The sequence below is a fragment of the Pleurodeles waltl genome, chromosome 3_1, assembly GCF_031143425.1.
Source record: "Pleurodeles waltl isolate 20211129_DDA chromosome 3_1, aPleWal1.hap1.20221129, whole genome shotgun sequence".
Lineage (NCBI taxonomy): Eukaryota > Metazoa > Chordata > Amphibia > Caudata > Salamandridae > Pleurodeles > Pleurodeles waltl.
The window spans coordinates 1,710,976,399-1,711,001,288 of record NC_090440.1 but is presented as its reverse complement, the minus strand read 5'-3'; the positions used below and the strand labels follow the sequence as shown (position 1 = coordinate 1,711,001,288).

At 50.8% G+C, this 24,890-nt stretch overlaps 1 protein-coding gene across 7 annotated transcripts in view; it reads right to left on the bottom strand.

The window, feature by feature from the left end:
* The window catches only part of MLPH (melanophilin), a 368,118-nt gene that overhangs the window by 183,175 nt on the left and 160,053 nt on the right, over window positions 1–24,890 (bottom strand). For 6 of the 7 annotated variants that reach the window (XM_069225566.1, XM_069225571.1, XM_069225568.1 and 3 more), the window contains exon 3: window positions 11,588–11,809. The exons of the other annotated variant lie outside the window; for it this stretch is intronic. In XM_069225566.1, coding sequence (XP_069081667.1) covers window positions 11,588–11,809 — 222 coding nt within the window. The remainder of the gene's footprint in view (window positions 1–11,587; window positions 11,810–24,890) is intronic. 7 annotated transcript variants of the gene reach the window in all.

Sequence of the window (24,890 nt, the reverse complement as noted above, 5' to 3'; positions counted from 1 at the left end):
CTTCAACAAATTCACTGGATGAACAAACAGAATAATATAGAGTGCATCTTTGAAACTTCCATTTCTAGATACTCCTGATAAAGTGTCATATTCTAACTTATAGGCCAAAGAGCTCCATGCACATGCCTACTGTGACAGGATGAAAACATTTCATGCAGCTTGGAAAACCTATCCTTAGACATTGCTTGGAGGTCAAGAGCAGAGCCCAAGAGCAGAGCAGACACTCCAAGTCAGCTCTACCCGCTCAACATTTGGATACTACAGCCAATCCTTCTGAAGGCTGAATTGAGGATAATCATGACTAAATACATACATTTTCTATTGTAACATGAAAGTAGCTTTTAATAAGGCTCACCAGAGGTTAAAAACCCAGAGGTCTGAAAGCAATGCAGTAAGCAGATTGCGACATCAGATGAAACCCTCAACCCTGCCTGTAGCCTTGCATAACAACCACATCTAATGGTACTGTGTTAGAAATGGGGTCTCTGGGTGGCAGTGGTTTGAACCCTGTCGAAGTAGGGACCCTCACTCTAGACAGGTTTAGGGAGCCACACAGCTAAGATAACCCCTGCTCACCCCCTTGGTAGCTTGGCACACGCAGTCAGGCTTATCTCAGAGGCAATGTGTAAAGTATTTGTACACACACACACACACACACACATACACATGCACACACACACACACACACACTTACACACTCTCAGTGAAAACACCACAAAAGTACTCCACACCAATTTAGAAAAATATCAAATATTTATCTGAGTGATACGACCAAAATGACAAAAATCCAATATACACAAGCAAAACTACACATTTTTTAAGATTAAATCTCAGCAAAGTGCTTAGAAACACAATAGCTCCAACAGGGGCTATCACGATGTCTTTATGGAGTCATTCCCAATAGTTTGATGCCACTCGCGAGGGAGTGCGGGCTGTTCATGGATTTGCACGGAGCCTAGGTACAGTACCTTTGGAAAACAAAAAAACAAAGATGTTTCATGAATTTGGGGAGGTGAGGCGTCACAGGAGCCGGTGCAGCATTGGTTCCTTACTGCCACCAGGGAGGTGAGACATCAGTTCCTTGCAGTTGCAGGGGAGGTGATGCGACGTCGGTGATGAGGCGTTGGTTCTTTACAATCTGACAGGGTTGATGAATCTAGCAGGACAAGACGCAAAGCTTCAACTTAGTGGTTTCACAATCACACCACAGGGCTACAGGTGCTGCAGCAGAGTCGGGTTTCCCGACATCGTGGACACGGCAGGCAGGACTCATGCTGTGGCAGGACTTCGAAGACACTGCAGTGGTGTCAGACTTGTGGCGTCGGTCATGGTCATTGCACTCAGTGGGCTCCACAGCTCCGGTAGAGGCAGTGGCACGGAGTCAGACAGCAGCGTTAGTTCCAAAGTCGCTCTGGAGGTGATGCACTTGGTTTCTTCTTGGTTACACCACAACTCACTCCTAAGGGCCCAGGAACTGGATTTGGCACCACTTGGAGTATGGGGACTCTTAGCAAGATAGTCCAGGTGTTGGCCGATGAAGTCTTTGATGTCCCTGAGACTTCTAACAGGAGGCAAGCTCAGTCCAAGCCATTGGAGAACCTGTGGAAGCAGGATGTAGAAAGAGAAGTCCAGTCCTTTCCCTCCCAGGGCAGAAACAGCAAGAAGCAGGCCAGCACAGCAAAGCAACAGGCACAGTGGCAGTCTCTCCTAGGGCATCAAGCTCTTCTTCCTGGCAGAATGTCCTCAGTCCAGAAGTGTTCTAAAGTTGTGGTCTCAGAGGTCCAATACTTATACTCATTTCTGCCTTTGAAATAGGCAAACTTTAAAGGAAGGTCTTTGTAGTGCACATGGCTGTGCCTTTTCTGCCTTAGCCCTAGACACACTCCAAGGGGTTGGGGACTGTTTTGTGTAAGGACAGACACAGCCCTATTCAGGTGCAAGTGCCAGCTCCTCTCACCACTTTAGCCCAGGAAGACCCATCAGGATATGCATATGCAGGGCACACTTCGGCTCCCTTTGTGTGATTGTAAAGTGAGTTCACAAACAGCCCAACTGTCATCCTGACTCAGACATGTATTCCACAGACAGGCAGAGACACCAAATGGTTAGACAAGAAAATGCCCACTTTCTAAAAGTGACGTTTTCAAACTTACAATTCAAAAACCAACTTCACCAAAAGATGTATTTTTAAATTGTGAGTTCAGGGACCCCAAATTCCATATCTCTATCTGCTCCCAACGGGAAATTACACTTCAAAGATACTTCAGGGCAATCCCCATGTTAATCTATGAGAAAGATAGGCCTTGCAATAGTGAAATCCAAATTTAGCAGTATTTCACAATCAGGACATGTAAAACACACCAGTACATGTCCTACCTTTTAAATACACTGCACCCAGCCCATTGGGCTGCCATAGGCCTACCTTACGGGCGACTTACATGTAGTAAAAGGGAAGGTTTGGGCCTGACAAGTGGGTGCACCTGCCAGGTCAAACCGGCAGTTAAAGCTGCACACACAGACACTGCATTGGCCCGTCTGAGACATGTTTACAGGGTTACTCCTCTGGGTGGCACAATCAGTACTGCAAGCCCACTAGTAGCATTTTGATTTATAGGTCCTGGGCATACATGGTGCACTATACTAGGGACTTAGTAGCAACTCAAATATGCCAATTATGGATACACCAATCACCAATAGAATTTAGACAGTGAGCACTTGCACTTCAGCACTGGTCAGCAGTGGTAAAGTGCCTAGAGCCCTAAAGCCAGCAAAAACTAAATTCAGCACAGGATCAAAAACAGGAAGTCAAAAGCCAAAAAAACAGGGGAAACCACGCCATGGGCTGGCAGGTCTCACATGTGTCCCCCTCTATCCTGGCTGAAAGTGGGGTGAAACTACCCAACCTCATGGGAGTTCTCATCACTAAGGCAGAAGGACTTGGACAGACCATCAGCATTGGTGTGTTCTGTGCCAGGGAGGTGTTCAACCATAAAGTCAATTTTCTGCAGGGAGATGGACCACATCAACAGTTTAGGATTCTCACCCCTCATCTGCATTAAACATCTGAGGGTCTTGCGGTCTGTCTGAAGCTGGAAGTTAGTCACAAACAAGTAGGATTTTAGCTTCTACAGTGCCCAGACCACAGCAAAAGCCTCCCTTTCTAATGCGCTCCACCTTTGTTCCCGGGAAAGTAACCTCCTACGAATGAAGGCTACAGGTTGATCTAGGCCCTCTTCCTTTAGCTTTGATAGTAGGACCCCCACACCATGGTCTGAGGTGTCTGTCTGCACCACAAATTCCTTGGAGAAGTCAGGGGCCTTGAGCACGGGTGCTGTGCACATGGCCTCCTTCAGGGTGTCAAAAGTGGTATGGCACGCCACTGTCAAGATCACCTGATGGGGCTACTTTTTGAAAGTCAGCTCTGCAAGGGGGCAACAATTATGCCATACCCCTTGATGAATCTCCTGTAGTATCTGGTGAGACCCAAAAAGGTTCTTATCTCTGCCTGGTTCTTGGGGGGGATGCCCAAGCCAGAATAGTATCAATCTTGGCTTGTAGAGGCACTACCACGCCGCTCCCTACCTCGTATCCCAAGTACACCACAGACCCCTACCCTTTACTGACCTTCATAGTAAGGCCTGCACTCTGCAGAGCCCTTAACACTTCCTGGAGATGGTACAAGTGGTCCTCCCAGCTAGAGCCGAAGATTGCAAAGTCATCCAGGTAGGCAACACTGAAGTTCTCCAACCCAGTCAGAACCTGGTTGACCAGCCTCTGGAATGTAGCAGGGGCTCTCTCCAACCCAAAGGGCATAACAGAGAACTGGTAATGCCCCTCTGGTGTTGAGAATAATGACCTCTCTTTGGCCCCCTCGGTTAATGCAATCTGCCAGTACCCAGACATTGGATCAAACATGCTGAGGAACTTAGCAGCTCCTAATAAGGTCAATGAGCTTATCAGCTTGGAGGATGGGGTGTGCGCCAGTCTTAGTGACGGCATTGTGCCCCTGGTAGTCAACACAGAACCTCAGCTCAGGTGCAATACCAGGTGGAGCAGCCTTGGGGACCAGAACCACTGGGCTAGACCAAGGACTGTTGGAGTACTCAAATACCCCTAATTGCAGCATCTTGGAGACTTCCTCCTTGGTACTGTTTCTCACTCTATCAGCCACCCTGTAAGACTTGTGCTTAAAAGGTTGGCTGTCCCCAGAGTCAATGTCATGAGTACACCATTGGGTGACTACAGGGGCGATTTAGAAAATGGAGGCAAACTGTCCCAGCAACTGGCGACAGTCCCTCTGCTGATCTAGGAGTAGGGGAGAGGTTCACGCCCTCTACCGACCCATCCTGCTCTTTGGTAGACAGGAGTTTGGGGAGAGGCTCACTCTCCTCTTCCCCCCTATCATCAATGACCAAGAGCATGGTCAACTCAGACCTCTAAAAATGTGGCTCGAGGCGGTTCATGTGCAGGACCCTTATAGGAGTTTGCATGTCCACCAGGTAAGTGACATTGCTTTTGTGCTCCTTTACCTCAAAAGGCCTGGTTCAATGGTCTTGGAGAGCATGAGGCTCTACTGGGGACATCACTCACACCTTCTGGCTAGGCTGAAACTTAACCAGAGTGGTATTCTGGTCGAACCAATGTTTCATATCTTCCTGGCTAAATTCCAGCTGTCTGATTCTTGAAGGCTAGCATGTAACTGAATACATCCTGGGGTGGCTTCCTGGGAGCTTGCTCCCAGCCCTCCTTCACCAAACTGAGAGGCCCTCTCACAGGGTACCCATACAGAAGTTCAAAAGAGCTGAAGCCAACCCCCTTCTGATGTACATCCCTGTAGGCAAACAAGAGGCATGGTAAGAGGATGTCTCACTTATGCCTCATGGTTTCTGAGAGACCCATAATCTCGCCCTTCAGGGTATGGTTGAACTTTCAACCAACCCATTGCTTTGGGAGTAGTAAGGCGTGGTGAACTTATAGGTAACACCACATGCCTTCCACGCGGCCATCATGTACAATGACATGAATCTGGTAACCCGGCCAGAAACCACCTCCTTGTGGAAACCCACAGGGTAAAGATCCCCATTAGTGCCCTGGCCACTGTGGGTGCAGTCACTGTCCTCAGAGGGATAGCTTCCAGATACCGAGTGGCATGGTCCACTAAGGCCAGGATAAACCTGTTGTCCATGGCTGTCTTGGGATCCAGAGGCCCCACAATGTCAATTCCCACTGCTCAAAAGGGGTGCCCATGAAAGGAAGTAGTTGAAGAGGAGCCTTGCACCTCTTCCCAGATTTGCCACTCGCCTGTCATGTTTGACAAGTCCTGCAGTATGCATCAGAGTTCTTATTTATTTGGGGCAAATGAAAGTGAGTGACAAGCCTGTAAAAGGTCTTGCCCTGCCCCAAATGACCTGCCAGTGGCACACCATGAGCCAGACCAAGTAAGAAGGCTCTGAAACACTGGGGCACCACCAACACATGGGCTGCCCAGGCTCTGCAAACTTAGGCTCGCTATACAGGAGATCATCCTCCCAGTATATCAGGTGAGAACCAGAGGTGTCACCAGCTGCCTGGGCCTCAGCCTGTTTCTTAAGACCCTCAAGAGTGGGGCACACTTTCTGCGCTGTGCTAAACTCCTGCTAGCAATGGGTCAGCTCAGGCAGGTCCCCCGGTTTGGCTACTTCTTCCCCTTTTGGTTCTGGGTCTTCCCTCTCATGTTCAGCCTCCTCCTGGACCGTGGGAATCTCAGGAGTATGTTTCTCATGCCCCTTGTCCCTCCTCCTCCTGGCAGGTACCTGGGCCACTGTTTTAGGTTCCAGGTCCTTCTGATCACCCTCTCTGGTGGCCCTGGACTTTATGGTCATGCATGCCCACTCTGGCAATCCCAACATCTCCAAGTGCAACTTGAGCTCCACCTCCTTCCAGGTGGTATGCTCCAGGTTGTACCCTAGCAGATAGTCAACAGGCATGGATGGACTAAAATCTACCCTCAAGGAACCTGAGCCCCTCCCCCATTCAAAGGGAACCTGAACTACAAAACACTGGTCCTCACTGTTGTCTGCTGATACAACCTGGTAAACCACATTAAGGATTACCTGCTCCTGAGACACCAGATGACAGCGGACTGCTGCCATACTGGCTTCTGTGTCTCTCAGAGCCTTCACCCGCTTCCTTTTGATGGTCAACCACTGCCTGTACTTCTTGGCATTGTCAAGCATGACGGTTCTCTGTGTCCTCACCTAGGGGGACTAGGTTTAACTCAGTTGGCCCCCCACCACTAACTGGGCCCAACTCCTCCCCAAGTGCTGCACTGGCCACCCTTTGTGACTGCCCACAGGTAGGGGGCTATGCCCACTTGGGACAGTTGGGAGTCCCCCTGAAATGCTCTTCCTGGCCACAGGGGAAACACTTCAGGGATCCCTCCCCTGCAGGCTTTCCTGGAGGGAACCAACTTTTTTTTATCTCAACAGGGGTTTGGAATTCTTACACTGGGAACTGGTTTGGGGCCCTTTTGAGAACTCCTTTTTTTATACTTGTCCCCCCCCCCTTTTTCTGTTGGGGACCCTTCCCACCCATGGCTGAGTCTCCCACATACAACTTTTTGTGGCCTTAGGTACACACCCAACTGTCCGCTTCCTGAGCGAGCTTCCTGGGTTCAGTAAGCCTGCTGTCAATCAAGTGCTGGCTCAGCCCTGGAAAACACAGTCCAGACAAGAGCTCTCATACAAGCAAATTGTACAGCCTCTGAGAATCTGTTACCTCACTGCCCTTCACACAACCATCCAGTGTTCTGCAGATGGAATCCACACACTCAAGCCAGGTCTGGGAATCAAGATTCCTGCTCTTTCTGGACTTCCTCCTGTACATTCCTAGTGATAAGAGCACCCTTCATGGTAGCGTATGTGAGCTTGCCAGCTGCCCCTAGTACCCAAAAGGTGCCCCTCCCTTTCCACTGTGAAATAGTTCCACAGGCCTGCCCCCAATCTTTCTCAGGGACTACATGCATGTGGAGAGCTGCTTCCAAGCCCTGAAACCACCTGTGAATATCTTCCCCATTAGTGTACTCTTTTCCCAGATTCTTAGGAAGGTACACCCTTCTCTCAGAGTGCACTGATGAAACGCTCCCACCATCTGTGCTGGCCTTACTTTTCAAGTCCAGTTACTTTTAGCTCAGCTCTTCAGCTAAACGCATTTTCCCTTTCTCCATGACACTTTTCCCCCTCTCTACCTCTCTTTTGAACCTAGCTAGTTCCAACTGAAGCTCCATCTCATGCTTCAGCCTGAGCTTCTCCAGCTCCATCCTAAGCTTCCTGGCCTCCTGCCTGTCCTCCAGCATCTCTGGGGTCAGAACTCTTGAGGAAACACTGCTGTTTGCCCTAGAAGGTGCCTTCCTTCAAGGCAGATCCTGGTTGTCTACCAAATCCTCATGCATGTTATCTTCCTCTCTCTCCACAACAACATTCTCCTCCTCTGTGTACTCATCAGCATTTTTGCTGCCAACCAGGCCCTCAGGGTCTTTTGCAGTTCCTCCTTTCTAGTCTTTAATAGGACACTTGAGTTCCTTACAGAACTTTTTGAGCTGAGGCACCAAATAGGTTTTCAACCTCTCCTGCTCAAACACCAAATCTGCAGCAACTGTTGATGACTCCCCAGACTAAGACATGATTTTGCGTAATACAAATGTTGCAAAGTTTCAAGAAGAAAAAAAGAAGAGAAGGCAAAAAAGAGAAAAAACGCTATAAGGTTCAGCAACGGTTTGCGATATGGAAGTAGTTGTGCACCAATCACTGTATGTCAAGTGCAAATACAAATCCTATCCTCACCACTGATCACCAATGTTATAAATGAGGTCTCTAGTTGGCAATGGTTTGCATCCTGTTCAAGTAGGGACCCTCATTCTATTCAGGGTAAGGGAGCCAAATAGCTAAGATAACCCCTGCTCACCCCCTTGGTATCTTGGCATAGGCAGTCAGGCTTATCTCAGAGACAATGTGTAAAGTATTTGTACACACACACACACACACACACACACAGTAACACAGTGGCAAAAGTACTCCACACCAGTTTACAAAAATATCCAATATTTATCTGAGTGAAACAAGACAATAATCCAACATACACAAGCACAGCTACAAATTTTTAAAGGTTAAGGCCCTCATTAAGATCTTGGCGGGGAAACCCACCGAGATTGGCGCTGACGGTCAACAGAAGACCGCCAGCGTGCAGATCCCCCGCTGGCCACAAATAAACATCCAGCTGGGCCGGCGGGCAGAAACAGTGTTTCCACCAGCCGGCCAGCTGGAAGCAGGGCCTGAACATAGACGCCGGCTCCAAATGGAGTTGGTGGCAATGTAGCAGTGAGGCGGGTGCAGCAGCACCCGTCGCGCATTTCACTGCCCGTAAATTGGGCAGTGAAATGCGCGAAGGGGCTGTGCACGGGGGCCCCAGTCACTCATTCCACCAGCTTTTCCCTGGCGGTGTAAACCACCAGGGAAAGGCTGGTGGAATTGGACTCATTATCTGCAGGCAGCGCTGCTTGCTGCGCTGCCCTGTCGGATCAGAAACGTCACCACCGCAAGGATGCCTGGTGGCAGAAGCCTGGCAGTGGTGGCATTTCATCCATGGCGGTTCTGCCATGTTCATTATATGGCGGTCTGGACCAACATACCGTTGGCAGAAGTTACCGCCACCCCGGCATGGCGGTCTAGACCGCCATGTTAGTAATGACTCCCCAAATCTCAGTGAAACGCTTGGAAACACAGTAGCTCCAACTGGGGCTATCACGACTTCTTGATGGAGTTGTTCCCAACAGTCCAACGCCACTCACAAGGGAGTGCGGGCTGGTAACGGGGTCGCACAGAACCCAGGTACAGTACTTTTGAAAAATGAGGAAACAAAGACATTGCACAGAGCCGGGGAGGTTAGGCGCCACTGGAGCCGGTGCGATGTTGGTTCCTTACTGCGACCGGGCAGGTAAGGTGTTGGTTCCTTACTGCTTACCAGTGGAGGTGAGGCATTGATTCCTTACGGTTAAAGGGGAGGTGATGCAGCATTGGTGGCAAGTGATCGGTTCCTTACAGTCCAGCGGGCTCGATGCATCCAGCAGGTCAAGATGTGAGGTGTCGACTTTGTGGTGTCGTGATCACACCACAAGGCTACAGGTGCTGTGGCAGAATCAGGTTTCTCTGATGTCGGGGATATAGCACTCAGGGCTTATGCTGTGGTGCCACTTCGAAGGCGCTGCAGTGCCGTTGGGCCTGCGGCGTTGGTTGCGGCCATTGCACTCAGTGGGAACCATGACTCTGTTGCAGGCAGCGGCACAGAGTCGAATAGCGGCGCTAGTTTCGAGTCACTCTGGAGTGGATTCACTTGGTTTCTTCCATCCTCAAGGGCCCAGGAACTGGATTGGGCACCAGTTGGCGAGTCAGGACTCTCAGCAAGAGAGTCCAGGTGCTGGCAGATGAAGTCTTTGTTGTCCCTCTGACTTCTAACAGGAGGCACACTCAGTCCAAGCACTTGAAGAACCTTTGGAAGCAGGATGTAGAAAGCAAAGTCCAGTCCTTTTACCCCCAGGTCAGAAGCACCAAGCAGCAAGCCAGCACAACAAAGCAACAGGCAAAGTGGCAGCCCCGTCCTACGGCATCTAGCTCTTCTTCCTGGCATAATGTTTTCCAACCTAAAAGTATTCTAAAGTTGTGGTCTCAGAGGTCCAATACTTATACTCATTTCTGCCTTTGAAGTGGGCAAACTTCAAGGGAAAGTCTCTATAATGCACAAGACCCTGCCTTTTCTGCCCTGGCCCCAGACATACTCCATGGGTTTGGAGACTGCTTTCAGTAGGACAGGCAGAGCCCTATTCAGGTGCAAGTGTCAGCTTCTCCCCCACTCAAGCCCAGGAGACCCTTCAGGATATGCAGAACACACCTCAGCTCCCTTTATGTGACTGTCTAAAGTGAATTCACAAACAGCCCAACTGTCATCCTGAACCAGATGTATATTCCACAGACAGGCAGAGGCACAGAATGGTTAAGCAAGAAAATGCCCACTTTCTAAAAGTGGCATTTTCAAACTTACAATTTAAAAACCAACTTCACCAAAATATGTATTTTTCAATTGTGAGTTCAGATACCCTAAACTCCATATCCTGATCTGCTCGTAATGGGAAACTACACTTGAAAAATATTTCAAAACAATACCCATGTTAATCTATGGGAGAGATAAGCCTTGCAATAGTGAAAACTGAATTTAGCAGTATTTCACTATCAGGACATGTAAAACTCGCCGGTATATGTCCTACCTTTTAAATACACTGCATCCTGCCCATGGGGCTGCCTTGGGCCTACCTTAGGAGTGATTTATACGTAGTAAAAGGGAAGGTTTTGGCCTTGAAAGTGGATGCACTTGCCAGGTCGAACTGGCAGTTAAAACTGCACAAACAGACACTTCAGTGGCCAGTCTGAGACATGTTTACAGTGCTACTCCTGTGGGTGGCACAATCAGTGCTGCGGGCCCACTAGTAGCATTTGATTTACAGGCCCTGGGCATACATGTTGCACTATACTAGGGACTTAATAGAAAATCATCAAATATGCAGATCATGAATACACCAATTCCCAATACAATTTAAACAGAGAGCACTTGCACTTTAGCAGTAGTCAGCAGTGGTAAAGTGCCCAGAGTCCTAAAGCCAGCTAAAAGAAAATCAGCACAGGGTCAAAAACAGGAGGTCAGAAGCCAAAAAGACAGGTAAAACCAAGCCAAGAGCTGACAGGTCTAACACAATGCATACCAGTTGTTTAACATTCGCAAACTTTGCTGGAACATAGATCTCTGCATAAGTCTTTAACAAGTGGGACTAACCCGGCAATCTACAAGTAGGTTTCCCTAAACTTTAATTTTCACCACTACATAATGTTATAAATGTCACTACCAAGACTCTCTAAGACCTCCATGGTACAGCCATACTTCACGCTGTTCTCACCAAGTTGGATGGTATGTACCAAAAACATATAAACTGCTTGGCCTAGCCTTAAAACGTCCCTGAAGTCTTTGTCCCTTCTGTCTCCACTTTGAAGATTGCTCGAAAAACATACCTTTTCAAAAAGAACATTTGACTTATCCTTCATCACAATTCTCAGTTGTTCACCTCCCTTTGTCCCCGTAGCCATGTCCACAAGGCAATGGTGACTCCATGTAAATACATATATTATTATAATATACAATTCATCACTAAAATTAAGAATGAGCTTGTTCCATAGTTATTTGACTAAAACGTTCCTTGTTGCATTTGCCTCCATTCATCTGAAGTCTCTTTTCAACCTTTTAAAGTTCTCTAAAGCATTCAAATTAACAAAAATGTCAATCCACTGAATCTAGAGCCAGAGACAGTCTGTGTCTTTCTTAGTCTCTTGATATATATATATATAAGTCTTTATTAGCATTCCTCTTTACGGCTTTGTCCGATAGCACAGTTCCACCCATAGAAAAAGACATGTGGGCACTTTTTGCTGTTTATGAAATGGATTCTTCAACATGATAGGTCAGCACACATCCAACCAAGTTCCCTCTGTACAGCGACAGGCCCCGTTACCTGGTGACGCGGCAGGCATCGCAGACCCAGCCCTGCTCTTTTTTGTTGTATCGGCTGCAGTTCTTGCAGGAGTAGAAGCGGCAGTCTAGGCACTGGCGCTTGCTGTTCACCAGGAACTTGAAGGGCTGCAGGCAATGCACGCAGTGGGTCTCGTTCAGCTGGGCCTGATTGCAGATCAGCTCTCGCTTGGTGCTCTCCTTCTCCACCTTTCCTTTCAGATCTCTGAGGAAATAAACATAAGACTCAGATGCTTTGGGGAAGCACCATGAACGTCAATTCACCAAAATGCCAGGAGTAGTGTGTAGGACGTTGGCTCTGTATATACTATTTCAAAGTAAGAAATAGTGTGCACAGAGTCCAAGGGTTCCCCTTGGAGGTAAGATAGTGGCAAAAAGAGATAATTCTAATGCTCTATTTTGTGGTAGTGTGGTCGAGCAGTAGGCTTATCAGAGGGCAGTGTTAAGCATTTGTTGTACACACACAGGCAATGAATGAGGAACCCACACTCAAAGACAATTCCAGGCCAATAGGTTTTTAGATAGAAAAATATATTTTCTTAGTTTATTTTAAGAACTACAGGTTCAGGATTTACAAACAATACTTTAAATGAAAGGTATTTCACTTAGGTACTCTAGGAACTTTGAATAATCACAATAGCATATATAGTGTTGACAAAAATGGCAATAAGCTATTTTAAAAGTGGACATAGTGCAAAAACCAACAATTCCTGGGGGAGGTAAGTAAATGTTAAGTTCACAGATAAGTAAAACACTTACAGGGTTCAAAGTTGGGTCCAAGGTAGCCCACCGTTGGGGGTTCAAGGCAACCCCAAAGTTACCACACCAGCAGCTCAGGGCCGGTCAGGTACAGTGGTCAAAGGGGTGTCCAAAACACATAGGCTTCAATGGAAATAGGGGTGCCCCGGTTCCAGTCTGCCAGCAGGTAAGTACCCGCGACTTCGGAGGGCAGACAAGGGGGGTTTTGTAGGGCACCGGTGGGGGACACAAGCAGGCACAGAAAGTACACCCTCAGCGGTACAGGGGCGGCCGGGTGCGGAGTGCAAACAGGTGTCAGGTTTTCAATAGGAATCAATGGGGAGACCCGGGGGACTCTTCAACGATGCAGGCAGGCACAGGGGGGGCTCCTATGGGTAGCCACCACCTGGGCTAGGCAGAGGGTCACCTGGGGGTCGCTCCTGCACTGGAGTTCGGTTTCTTCAGGTCCTGGTGGCTGCGGGTGCAGTGTGGTTTCCAGACGTCGGGTTCCTTGAAGCAGGCAGTCGCGGTCAGGGGGAGCCTCTGGATTTCCTCTGCAGGTGTTGTTGTGGGCGCTCAGGGGGGTCAACTCTGGCTACTCACGGGCTCGCAGTCACCGGGGAGTCCTCCCTGTTGTGTTAGTTTTCCGCAGGTCGAGCCGGGGGCGTCGGGTGCAGAGTGGAAAGTCTCAGGCTTCTGGCGGGAAACGTGTGGTCTTTAAAAGTTGCTTCTTTGTTTCAAAAAGTTGCAGTTTCTTGAACAGGGCCGCTGTTCTCTGGAGCTTCTTGGTCCTTTAGATGCAGGGTAGTCCTCTGAGGCTTCAGAGGTCCCTGGACCCTGTTGGATGCGTCGCTGTTGCAGTTTTCTTCGAAGTAGAGAGACAGGCCGGTGGGGCTGGGGCCAAATCAGTTCTCGTCTCCGTCTTCACTGCAGGGCTTCAGGTCAGCAGTCCTTCTTCTTCTTTAGGTTGCAGGAATCTATCTTCTTCGGTTCTGGGAGCCCCTAAATACTCAATTTAGGGGTGTGTTTAGGTCTGGGAGGGCAGTAGCCAATGGCTACTGGCCCTGAGGGTGGCTACACTCTCTTTGTGCCTCCTCCCTGTGGGGAGGGGGGCACATCCTTAATCCTATTGGGGGAATCCTCCATCTGCAAGATGGAGGATTTCTAAAAGTAAGAGTCACCGCAGCTCAGGACACCTTAGGGGCTGTCCTGACTGGGGGGTGACTCCTCCTTGTTTTTCTCATTATCTCCTCCAGCCTTGCCACCAAAAGTGGGGGCAGTGGCCGGAGGGGCGGACATCTCCACTAGCTAGGATGCTCTGTGGTGCTGTAACAAAGGGGGTGAGACTTTGAAGCTCACCGCCAGGTGTTACAGTTCCTGCAGGGGGAGGCGAGAAGCACCTCCACCCAGTACAGGTTTTGCTCCTGGCCACAGAGTGACAAAGGCACTCTCCCCATGTGGCCAGCAACATGTCTGGTGTGTGGCAGGCTGGCAAAAACTAGTCAGCCCACACTGGAGTCGGGTATGTTTTCAGGGGGCATCTCTAAGATGCCCTCTGGGTGTATTTTTACAATAAAGTGCACACTGGCATCAGTGTGTATTTATTGTGCTGAGAAGTTTGATACCAAACTTCCCAGTTTTCAGTGTAGCCATTATGGTGCTGTGGAGTTCGTGTATGACAGACTCCCAGACCATATACTCTTATGGCTACCCTGCACTTACAATGTCTAAGGTTTTGCTTAGAAACTGTAGGGGCATAGTGCTCATGCACCTATGTCCTCACCTGTGGCATAGTGCACCTAGCCTTAGGGCTGAAAGGCCTGCTAGAGGGGTGACTTAGCTATACCATAGGCAGTGTGAGGTTGTCATAGCACTCTGAGGGGAGTGCCATGTCGACTTAGTCATTTTCTCCCCACCAGCACACACAAGCTGGCAAGCAGTGTGTATGTGCTGAGTGAGGGGTCCCCATGGTGACATAATACATGCTGCAGCCCTTAGAGACCTTCCCTGGCATCAGGGCCCTTGGTACCAGGGGTACCAGTTACAAGGGACTTACCTGGGTGCCAGGGTTGTGCCAATTGTGGAGACAAAGGTACAGTTTAGGGAAAGAACACTGGTGCTGGGGCCTGGTTAGCAGGGTCCCAGCACACTTTCAAATCATAACTTGGCATCAGCAAAGGCAAAAGGTCAGGGGGTAACCATGCCAAGGAGGCATTTCCTTACATAGTGGAAGTCACATCACACGCTCTTTGACCTTCAATTTCATTCACACACACATGCTTGCACATACATACATTTACACTAACACTCTCTAACACAAACACACATTCACCCTCAAACACACACAAAATGCATTTAAAAGCATTCTTTACTTGCCTCAGCTGCAAGGGAGGGCCATAGTCCAGCTAATTGTATTTTTATTACAATTATAAAGACTAATTAAACATTATTTACTAGTAGTGTAGTAAAAGAATTAGAGAAAACAACGAGAAAGGAGCCTCACCAACAACATCCATAAGGACACAGTGTCATTTTGCTTCTGGCACTGATTTTGCCACCTCTGAAGCCAAGAGTCACTAAGACAGTGCCAGGGGTAGCAAGGGGCAGGCCAGGGGTCGCAGCTGCGATCCCTGGCGACTCTAAATGGTGTCTATGGGAAGCACCTGAGTCAAGGTAAACAGTGCTTTAAATAAGAAGGAACTGGGGGGCGTGGCCAAGGGTCCGGAGATGGCGCACGCCTAAATCCCTCGCTCTGGAGGGGCCGACTTAAAAGTCGAGAAGAAGCACGCCATCTCCGGGCCGATCCGAGCCCGAGCGGGAGTGCTGGACTGGGGGCTGGCCCGGGGAGCTGCTGGGCCCTTACCGCGGCTCCAAAGAGTGTTTCTGGGCGGATTCGGGCCAGCCGGCCGGAGAAGGGGCTGGTGGCCTACCTCCGCGATCAGAGCCGCAGCCTCTAGTTGCACGGCGGGCCGCCGTCAGGCAGGGGCGGGTGGCCTGAGAGCAGCTGGGACCCTGGCTGGGTCTCCCCGCTGCCTCGAAATTGCTGGGGCGGCCGGCGGGGGCCCAGGAGGCCTGCCCGGAAGAGCGGCAGAGCAGCGCTGCTGCTGGATGCGGGCGCGGCCCCTATGTGCGTTAGGGCCGGCCCGTGAATACGACGCCTGGCCCGGGCGGGGCACAGAGACACCGGGGAGGCGGCGGGTTGAGCCGGACCAGCTGCCGTGTCTGCGGGGGGGGGTCTGGAGCCCCGAGTGCGGAGTGAGCGGCGGGGGGCCCGGCTGACGGTGGACCTCGGCGGGCCCCTGGGGGCCCTTGCAGATCCATTGAAGGCCCGTGAGACGGGTGGAAGGACGCCCCGGCTTGGTACAGGAGCAGACCGCAAACACACTAGGCTGTGGCCCCTCAGGGATTGAATGGGGGCGAAGTGAGGCCGGCCCCCCTGGCAGTACTTACCCAGCGAGGAAGAGAAAGGCTCTGCGTAGACGCCGAGTGAGGAGGCGGCCCTGCAAAGGAAGTAGAGGGCAGATTATCTGGCGGGCGGAGGCCGCTGACCGCCCCGAGTACCCTAGAGCGCCAACGGCCCCTACGTGAGCAGCGGTGTGAATGGAGCGCCTGGAAATGCTGGAGCTCGAGGGGTGAGTGAGCGTGCCTGGTCATGACGCTGGCGCTGCAGGGGGAACAGCGAAGAAGTGGTTAAGATACCACGAGGAAGGGAGTCCGAACCGAGACCACGATGCACTAAAGGGCCCGAGCGGAGGGGCGTAGCCCTGGACACCCAGTTTGCGGCAGAGCGGTCAGGGCCACCGGAGCTGAAAAGAGTGACAGTTTGCCACGAACTGACAACGCAGAGCCCCCAGCTCTGTAACCGGAAATTAGAGGTGACCAGTGGGGTGACTGGAGCCTACTTGGGACCGCCTAGGGGCTACGGAGTGGCCTACTAAGACCAGGGCGTGGTGGCAAGGATGGAGAAGAACTCACAATAGCGTTCGCCCCACTGCCTGTGTCCCTGGGGTGCGACCCCCAATTCATCCGATGTCCCCCAAGAGCCATTGCAGGAACAGAACCATGGACCCTGCGGCGGCGCCGGGGCACAAAGAAGCGGACACACAGGACCAAGCGCAAGTTAAAGTACAGGACACCTGAGGTAAAATACTCGGGGCGATAGAAGACACAAAGACAACATTACAACGGGACATCAACCAAGTCGCGGTTGAGGTGGGTCTACTTAGAGCGGACCACCATAAACTGGTAGACAGAGTCAAAGAAACGGAATCCACGTTGGCAGACATCATACCGAAGCAGAAATACCTGGCGGCAGAAGTGACTTCCCTTGCTGACAGAGTGGTACGACTTGAAAAGAGAGCTGAGGACGCGGAAGGCAGGAACAGGAGGAACAACGTATGCGTGGTGGGCCTCCCTAAGGAGGCTGACGGGACGAACATGATGGAATTTCTGGAGAAGTGGTTCAACACGACAGTTGCACCTGGGTGCCTGACTCCCTTCTACATGCTGGAGCACGCGTATCGGGTGCCATCGAGGCCTCTTGCCCCTGGTAGACCTCCCCGTGCTGTGATCGCCAAACTATTGCACTATAGAGATAGAGACATCCTCCTGCAGAAGGCCAGAGAGTCTGGCCCGTTTAAAGTAGCAAACGGGGAGGTGACACTATTTCCGGACTTTACAATGGAGGTTCAGAACAAACGTGCCTCATTTCTGGCAGTCAAGAGGGCCCTAAGAGAGGAAGGGATCCAGTATTCGCTGCTCTATCCAGCCAGATCAAGAGTGATGTTGGAAGGGAAGACTACATTCCTCCAATCCCCAGAGTGGAGTCACATGGGTCCCTGATGGGGCGATCGGCACGGGGGCCCGGCTGGGAGCGGGCCTCGCTGGGCCCCGGGGGGACGGAGACCCAGAGATCGCCCACGATTAACGCCAATGCAAACGCAGAAAGAAAGGGGCAGGAAAGCGGCCCTGGAGGCGGCGGCCCACATGGGTAGAGAGGGGTCCCCCCAGGAGGGCTCCGAGGAAGAGTCGGACGACACATTGGTGTCCTCTGCCGGAGAGTCAGGGTGCTCGGCTCGTGCCCCGAAGGTGACCCCGCAAACGGCCGACGAACTGGGCTAATCCAAAGTCGCAAAAGGCCCTGGAGATATGGCACAACGTGAGAACAAGTGGCCCCTCTGGACCTGGCCAGCCCCCTGATCAGAACCTCGCCTGCCTAGCCAGGCTGGCGAGTACTGCTGACATACGTTTGAACAAGTTGCACTGTTGCACAGGTTACTGGGCAACCTACAGTTTGGGAGGCGCCCTGGGGTTCGGGAGTTGGGGAACACAGTTACAAGTTAAAATGGCAAAGTGGGTGGTGAAGTCCGACTATAGCAAAAGTCTGAATATGCGAAGGGGCGAATCCGAGGCCCAGGAGAGCCGGGCCACTTTTACCAGACTGATACACAGAGATGGCAGACTACAATCTCTTAAAATGGAACGTTAGGGGGATGGGCACGCTGGCTAAGAGACATAGAATTCTCTCCTACCTAAAGAGAAGGGGAGTACAGGTGGCAATGCTGCAGGAGACCCATCTGGCATTGGGGGAGGGAGAAAAACTGAGGCGCAGATGGAGGGGACAGGTGTTCGTCACAGAGTACTCGGCTTATGCAAGGGGTGTACTGATATGGATCAGAGCGGGTCCCTCTTACAGTAGACGCTTCCAACATAGACCGGAAGGGCTGATTTGTGATACTGGAGGGGAGGCTACATGGTACCCCGATAGTCCTGAGTTGCATTTACGCCCCTAATCAGGATCAGGTCTCCTTCATGACAGGTTTATCGAGCCACCTTACCCGCCAATGCACTGGAGAATTATTAATTTGGGGGGACTTCAACGCAGTACTAGACATAAAAGCAGACAGGCCAACCCCGCCACTGCAGGGGGCAGTGGCAACTAAAACAGCCAAAAGACTGTGCGAATGACCTAATACTTGGGGGCTGATGGATTTCTGGCGAGAGCAACACCCAAATGTTAAGGACTACTCGTATTACTCGGGTCTCCACCGGGTGCACACCAGAATTGATAGAGTGGTCTGCACAGCGGGTCTTATGAGTAACATGACACGCTCTGAATACCTGGGCCGCATCTTATCTGACCATAATCCCCTGTTGTTGACCTTGAGGGCATCGGAGGATAGACCCCCCATACCGTTGTGGAGATTAACCCCCGCAGCATTTAAGGATCAGGCATACAGAGAGGCCCTGCGCTGCCACCTGGCATAATATATTGAGATAAACGGTGGGTCCACCCCTTCTAGGGCCACGGAATGGGAAACACTCAAGGTGGTGATGAGGGGCTTCTGCCTGGGGCAGTCGGTGGGGGTGAAGCGTACACTTGAAAGGGAATTGGCTACCCTGGAGAAGGACATGCATGAGGGGGAATTGAGACAGGGCCTTACAGCTCAGGAGAATGAGGAATATAACCGGGTCCGCATTTGAGCACTCCCGGATTGAGGAGCAGCTCAGGTGCCACAGCAGGCAAAAATATCTGGCATCCCTACAATCGGAGGAGGGCAGATTGGGGAGACTATTGGCGTGGCTGGTGCGCCCAGGCGGGTATAGCGAGCCCATTACGAGTGTACTAGATGGGGGGGACTCCGCAGACTCAGATCAGGCCCCATAAATGATGCATTTAAGGAATACTATACACGGCTATATGGGAGACCTAGCGGCCTGGGAACGGAGGCCTTTGATAATTTTCTACAGCAAATCCCATTGCCAACACTGAACTCTGAAGAGAGAGATAGCCTGGGGGGACCAGTGACAGCGGAGGAGATAAGCGAGGCCATAGCGCAACTAGCCCTCGGGAAGACCCCTGGTACAGACGGTCTCCCCATGGATTTTTATAAAAAATATAAATCTCTACTGGCCCCCCAACTTTTGGAAATGTACACAGAGGCATTGCACAGCGGGGAGTTGCCACGCACATTACGTGAGGCCTTGGTGGTGCCACTCCCCAAGACAAGTGCCAGAGAAGCATCGGTAATGGACTTTCGTCCTTTGTCGATGCTAAACAGCGACTTTAAGATCCTTAGTAAGATCATAGCTGGCCCGCTGCTCCCTCTCATGACCACACTTGTGCATGCAGACCAGAACGGCTTTGTTCCTGGTCGTAACACCTCCCTGAACTTGAGGCGGATCTTCGCTGTTCTGCATATGCCTAACGAGTTGAAGCCGCCAGCGGGGGTCTTGCTCGCGGTAGACTTCGAGAAGGCCTTCGACTCGATCAGATGGGACTTCCTAAGGGCCGTGATGCTGAAAATGGGACTTGGGGAGGGTTGGGTAAAATGGGTGGACCTATTGTGTTCGTCCCCGCTAGCAAGAGTGAAGACGGGCAGAACAATATCTAGTGCATACCCAGTATTTCGGGGAACCAGACAGGGATGCCCCCTGTCCCCACTATTATTTGCCCTGGCAATCGAACCCCTGGCGTCCCGACTGCGGCTGGAAGATGTAGGTAGGGGAATTGAATGGGGACCAACTGAACATATTGTCTCTCTGTACGCCGATGATATCCTTGTTTACTTGAGGGATGGGAGCAGTGGTCTTCCGTGGGTTTTAAAAATCCTGGAAGACTTTGGAGCGTTGTCTGGGCTTCGCCTTAACCGAGGAAAGACATTCGTATTTCCCATACGACCAGATGGTGCACGCCCTGGAGCATGCCCAATGGACATGAACTGGGCCCCGCGGACCTTCAAATATCTTGGCATTCAAATGTTCCACGAACTAAGTGATCTCTGGGATGGTAATCTTGGCAAGGCACTTCGATCTCTGCGGTCCTCGGTTGGGTTCTGGCGCTCACTAAAGTTAACAATAATGGCCAGAGTAGCACTATCTAAAATGATTATGCTTCCTAGCCTACTCTACTACTTCGCTAATTTACCATTACTGGTCCCCTCGGTGTGGTTTCGCGAGTTGAACGCTTTGCTTAGGGAGTTAATATGGGATGATGGGCGTAGGCGCACGGCACTGAAGACCACCTTTAGACCGACTCATATGGGTGGATTGGGTGCCCCTGACTTTGAGGTATATTATTTAGCATCTCAACTACAATGGGTGGCTGGTTGGCTGGTGGGCAGGGGAAATTTCAATTTGTGTACTGCCCACGGTGAGATAGACACAGCTCGGATTGTAGCACGAATGGCAGGCAGGAAGATTCCCCCCTTAGGGGACAACATAATGAACAGTGTTGCAATTAAATGTTGGAAACGGTGCACGGGAAGGGTTGGAGTGGGCCCACCATACTCCCCAGCCTGGCCGCTATCGGCCCTTGCACTGGACCCGGGAGGGAAAAGGCAGGGGGGCCTGGGACTGGGACCGTGTACAAGAGCAGGAGTAGTGACAGTAGGGGGGCTGTTCAACGAGTGCTGAAGAGCTTCACTGACCTATCGGGGGGGAGTTCCTCAGGGACAGTTTTTACTCCACAGGAAATTAGTGCATACCTTGAAGGACCATTGGGATACTGTCAATGCGGAGCCCACTGTCCACGGGGTGTTACATCTCCTGATGACCTCAGGAGAGGAACCCCATCTGGTTGCTAAACTATATCGAGCCCAGATTGAGGCAGCATTAGACCCTCTACACTAACTGAGAGAAAGATGGACGAGAACGATTGGGCCGGACATGTCTGAAGCAGAATGGAACAGAGCACTAGCTAGTCCCCGGACGATCTCACGCAACACGAGATTAAGATACATCCAATACAACTACCTACACAGGACGTACCTCACTCCCCACCGACTGTTCCGTATATATGGAGGGACCCCTAGGACATGCCCAGATGTAGTGACGAGGAAGCGGACTTTGATCACATGGTGTGGGGATGCCCGGTACTCCAGACTGGTTGGGGGGTGATGATGGCGCTCCTGTCAGAATTATTTGAGGCGGAACTACAACCAACACTTGCTGTGTGCTTACTGGGCCTCAAGGCCAGTGCCCTGCGGGGGAAAATGAGGGGACGCTTCCTGGACCTGACTCTGGCTCTTTACAAAAGGCTGATCACAAGGGGCTGGAAGGCCTCCAGCCACCCCTCGCTGGTTGAATGGAAAGGCGATGTTGCAAGATGGATCAGGGCTGAACTGCAGGTCTTAAAGGCGGAGGAGGCCAAGGGAGTTCGCCAGACCCCCATTGCTCCGGAATGGGAGGACTTAGTGACAAACTGGGATGACCTGATGAAGAGACAGATAGCTCCCGAAGTGGTAGGATGAGTTGTCCAATGTGTCCGACAGTCCTAGCTCTGGGGGAGGGTCTCTGGAACTAGAACTGGGGCATTGACGGACACACCAATAGGCTGCACCCAATAACAAGGGGTAGAGTTGGACTGGACACAAATGGCAACATAACTACTGGAAAGGGGGGGGGGGAGGACGGCTGGCCATCCCCGCTCACTGAAGTGCCCCAGCAGAGTCTCCCCCTAAAAGATGCGTAGGCCCACCCACATAAGCCATTAAGTTTATATATAGTTTGAAGTTGAGTTAAGACTGTTATGAGGCCACATAATTCAAAATGGCAACAAAATCACGGAGTGAATAACCACTTAAAGTAGAAATGCTAGTATATTATCAGTGATTAACGAATACTAAATGACAATCAAAATGACTAATGAGTTGTGTAACAGAGTACCTGTAAAGGATCACGGATTGTTTGATTGATATGTATGATAAAAACAAAATGTTGCCGCAAATAGACTTGCATATGTAAGACAGCGAATAGTTAATAAACATATATTTGAAAAAAAAAAAAAAAAAAGAAGAAGGAACTGTAAGTTACCCAGGTACCTGTTTAGAGTTTGGAAGGCAGGAAAACTGCTTCATAAACGCATTAGAGACTATGGTAGTCTTTATGACATCGGAAGTAAAAACCGCCTACCGCCGTGGTGACAGCCGCCAAAATACGGCCACAGGGGCTACCATCCGTCTGCCTTCTTATGGGCACTGCCGAACCTCCGCTACAATAAGGGCAGGAATCCGGCAGTGTTCATGGCAATGGACGGTGGTAAGGTGGCGCTGCTCCCACCAGCACCGCCACGTCAGTAGAACGCCGCCAGTTGTATTATGACAATTCATACAGCCTGGCGGTGTTCTGCTGGCGGGGCGCTGCTGCCGGTAGCAGCACCCCTTCCCGTTCCCTGCTGGAAGACCTCCTCGCTCGAGGTAAGTCGGGCTTCTGACAGGGGAGGGGGTGGGAGAGTGGGGGTGTTGTGTGTTTGTGTCTGAGTGTGTGCATGAATGTGTGAGTGAGTGTGTGAATGCGTCTGTGTGTGTTGTGCAGGCACAGCCCGTCCTTTAGGGTGGAGGGGCCACACACCCTCACCTTTTGCACCTCATGAAGGAGGACTGTAAGGCTGAGCAAAGGTCAGCCTGACCGACACTCTTCATGTTCAGGTCAGGCAGCCAGGAGCGAGACATGAGCGATTTGCGCTGACTCCTGGCTGCCTGAGCTGAACTTTGCTGGGCTGCAGGGGTCTCAGCTCCTGTGGGCGTGACCTCCTCGGCTCAGCAAAGGTGCCTCGAGGCCCTCCCCCGGGTGATGAGGGAAGTGTCACCCATTGATTTCGATTTCAATCAGTGACACCTCGTCACAGAGTGGGGTGGGATTAGCAGTCTCACTGACCCCATCCCACTCTGTGATGAAGTTAGGACTGCTGCCTTCCCCCAGCCAATGAGGGAAGGCAGCAGTCCCAACCCTCCTGGGACCTCCGAGGCTGAAGATAAGTTCTTAAATTAATGTTTGGTGCGTGCGTGTATGTTTGAATATTGATGAGTGTTTTTAATGGGTGTGCGTGCGTGCGTGTGTGAAAGAGTGAGTGGTTGTGTGCCTCCCGCCGCCACCCTCCCTCCTAAAGCTGGCGGCAGCCACTGGTGTTTTGTTGTTCACATAGTTGTATGCGTGAGTGAATGTGTGTAAGAATGGTGAAGTGAGTGCGTGTCTGCATGTCAGTGTGATCATTGTAAGAATGTGTGTAAGCATGTCTGGATGTATGTGTGTATGAATGCGTGTATGCCAGTGTGAGTGATTGGGTGTGTGCGTGTCTGCGGGTGTGTGCGTGTGTAGGGGTAGGGGGATGAGTGTGAGGATCGGAGGGGGTGAGTGTGAGGATCGAAGAGGGTGGGGGTGAGTGTGAGGATCAGAGGGGGTGGGGGAATTTGGATGGAGGGGCGAGTTGGGATGGAGGCAGGATGGGGGCATCTGGTGAGTGTTGGTGGTGGGGGACCCGCCTACCGGTGACAGGGAAGGAATTCCTTGTCACCAATAGGGCTTACTGCCATGGTGGTAGGCAGACTCATAATGCTGCCGGCGGTACTATGCCGGCCGCCGGGCTGGAGATTGACATCTCCGGCCCGGCGGCTGATATGGCCATGGAGGTACGAGTGGAGAAGTGGTGGATTGACTGCAGCCAAACTGCCATTCTCATAATGTGGTGGTATGTACCACCAGCCTATTGGCGGTACTACTGACACATTTACACTCACCACCGGGGTCATAATGACCCCCTATGTGCCTGATTACGACCTTGGCGGATGGGATACTCCGTCACAACGTGACAGATTTCCTGACTGCCGTATTACAAGTTCCAATATATCCCATGGAACTTGTTAAACGTCAGGAGGATATCCATCACGCCAAGGTCTTAATCAGGCCCTATGTCACTTGTAATACAACAGACCGGATATCCACCACGTTTTGAGGGAGTGTCCCCTCTGCCAAACTCCAAATAAGGCCCAAAGTGCCCGCACTTCTTTAATTTGAAAAGAAGAGTACTATCACTTCTCAGCACTGGGTTAATACTTTTAATGGGAGAATACCAGCACTTCTTTAATTTGAAAGATAGAGTATCAGCACTTCTCAGCACTGTGCTAATACTTTTAATGGGAGAATACCAGCACTTCTTTAATTTGAAATCAAATGTACCTGCACTTCTCATCACTTGCTCAATGCTTTTACTGGTACTTCTCAATAACAAATGTATTTTGTGTTAATGAGTACATGCACTTCTATATTTCCATTTAAAGTGTCTGAAGTCAGGTGATGAGCTTCACTCTTACTAATTATCAAGTCTCCTATTTTACAAAGCTCACAAACAGGGGCAGATTCCTTCCATGTTTACACCAGCACAGGGCACCCAGGTTCACCTATTTATCGGACTGGTCTATTATATTCACGAGATAGGTGAAACAGAAATCAAAAAGAAGATTGTTCTTCTGCCATGAATAGAGCAGGGGTCATCAGGGGCATGTGCCCAAGTAGTTCCAGGACTATGAAAGAGTTTCAGGACAGCAACTAGGTCAATGAGTTCCCAGTAGGTGTATGTACATTTATTTCATGTTTTTACCCTGGCCGTTTGGCGTAACTCCAGTGCTCTTGTACCTCAGAATCAAGGATCGAAACAACTTTGCTCATTGCCTTTCAACAACTCCAAGGATTCAAGGATGCAGGAAACGTTGTTTGCTGCCAGTACATTATCTGTACTCCTGCTTATTAATTCTCCAAAGCATTGGATGGGC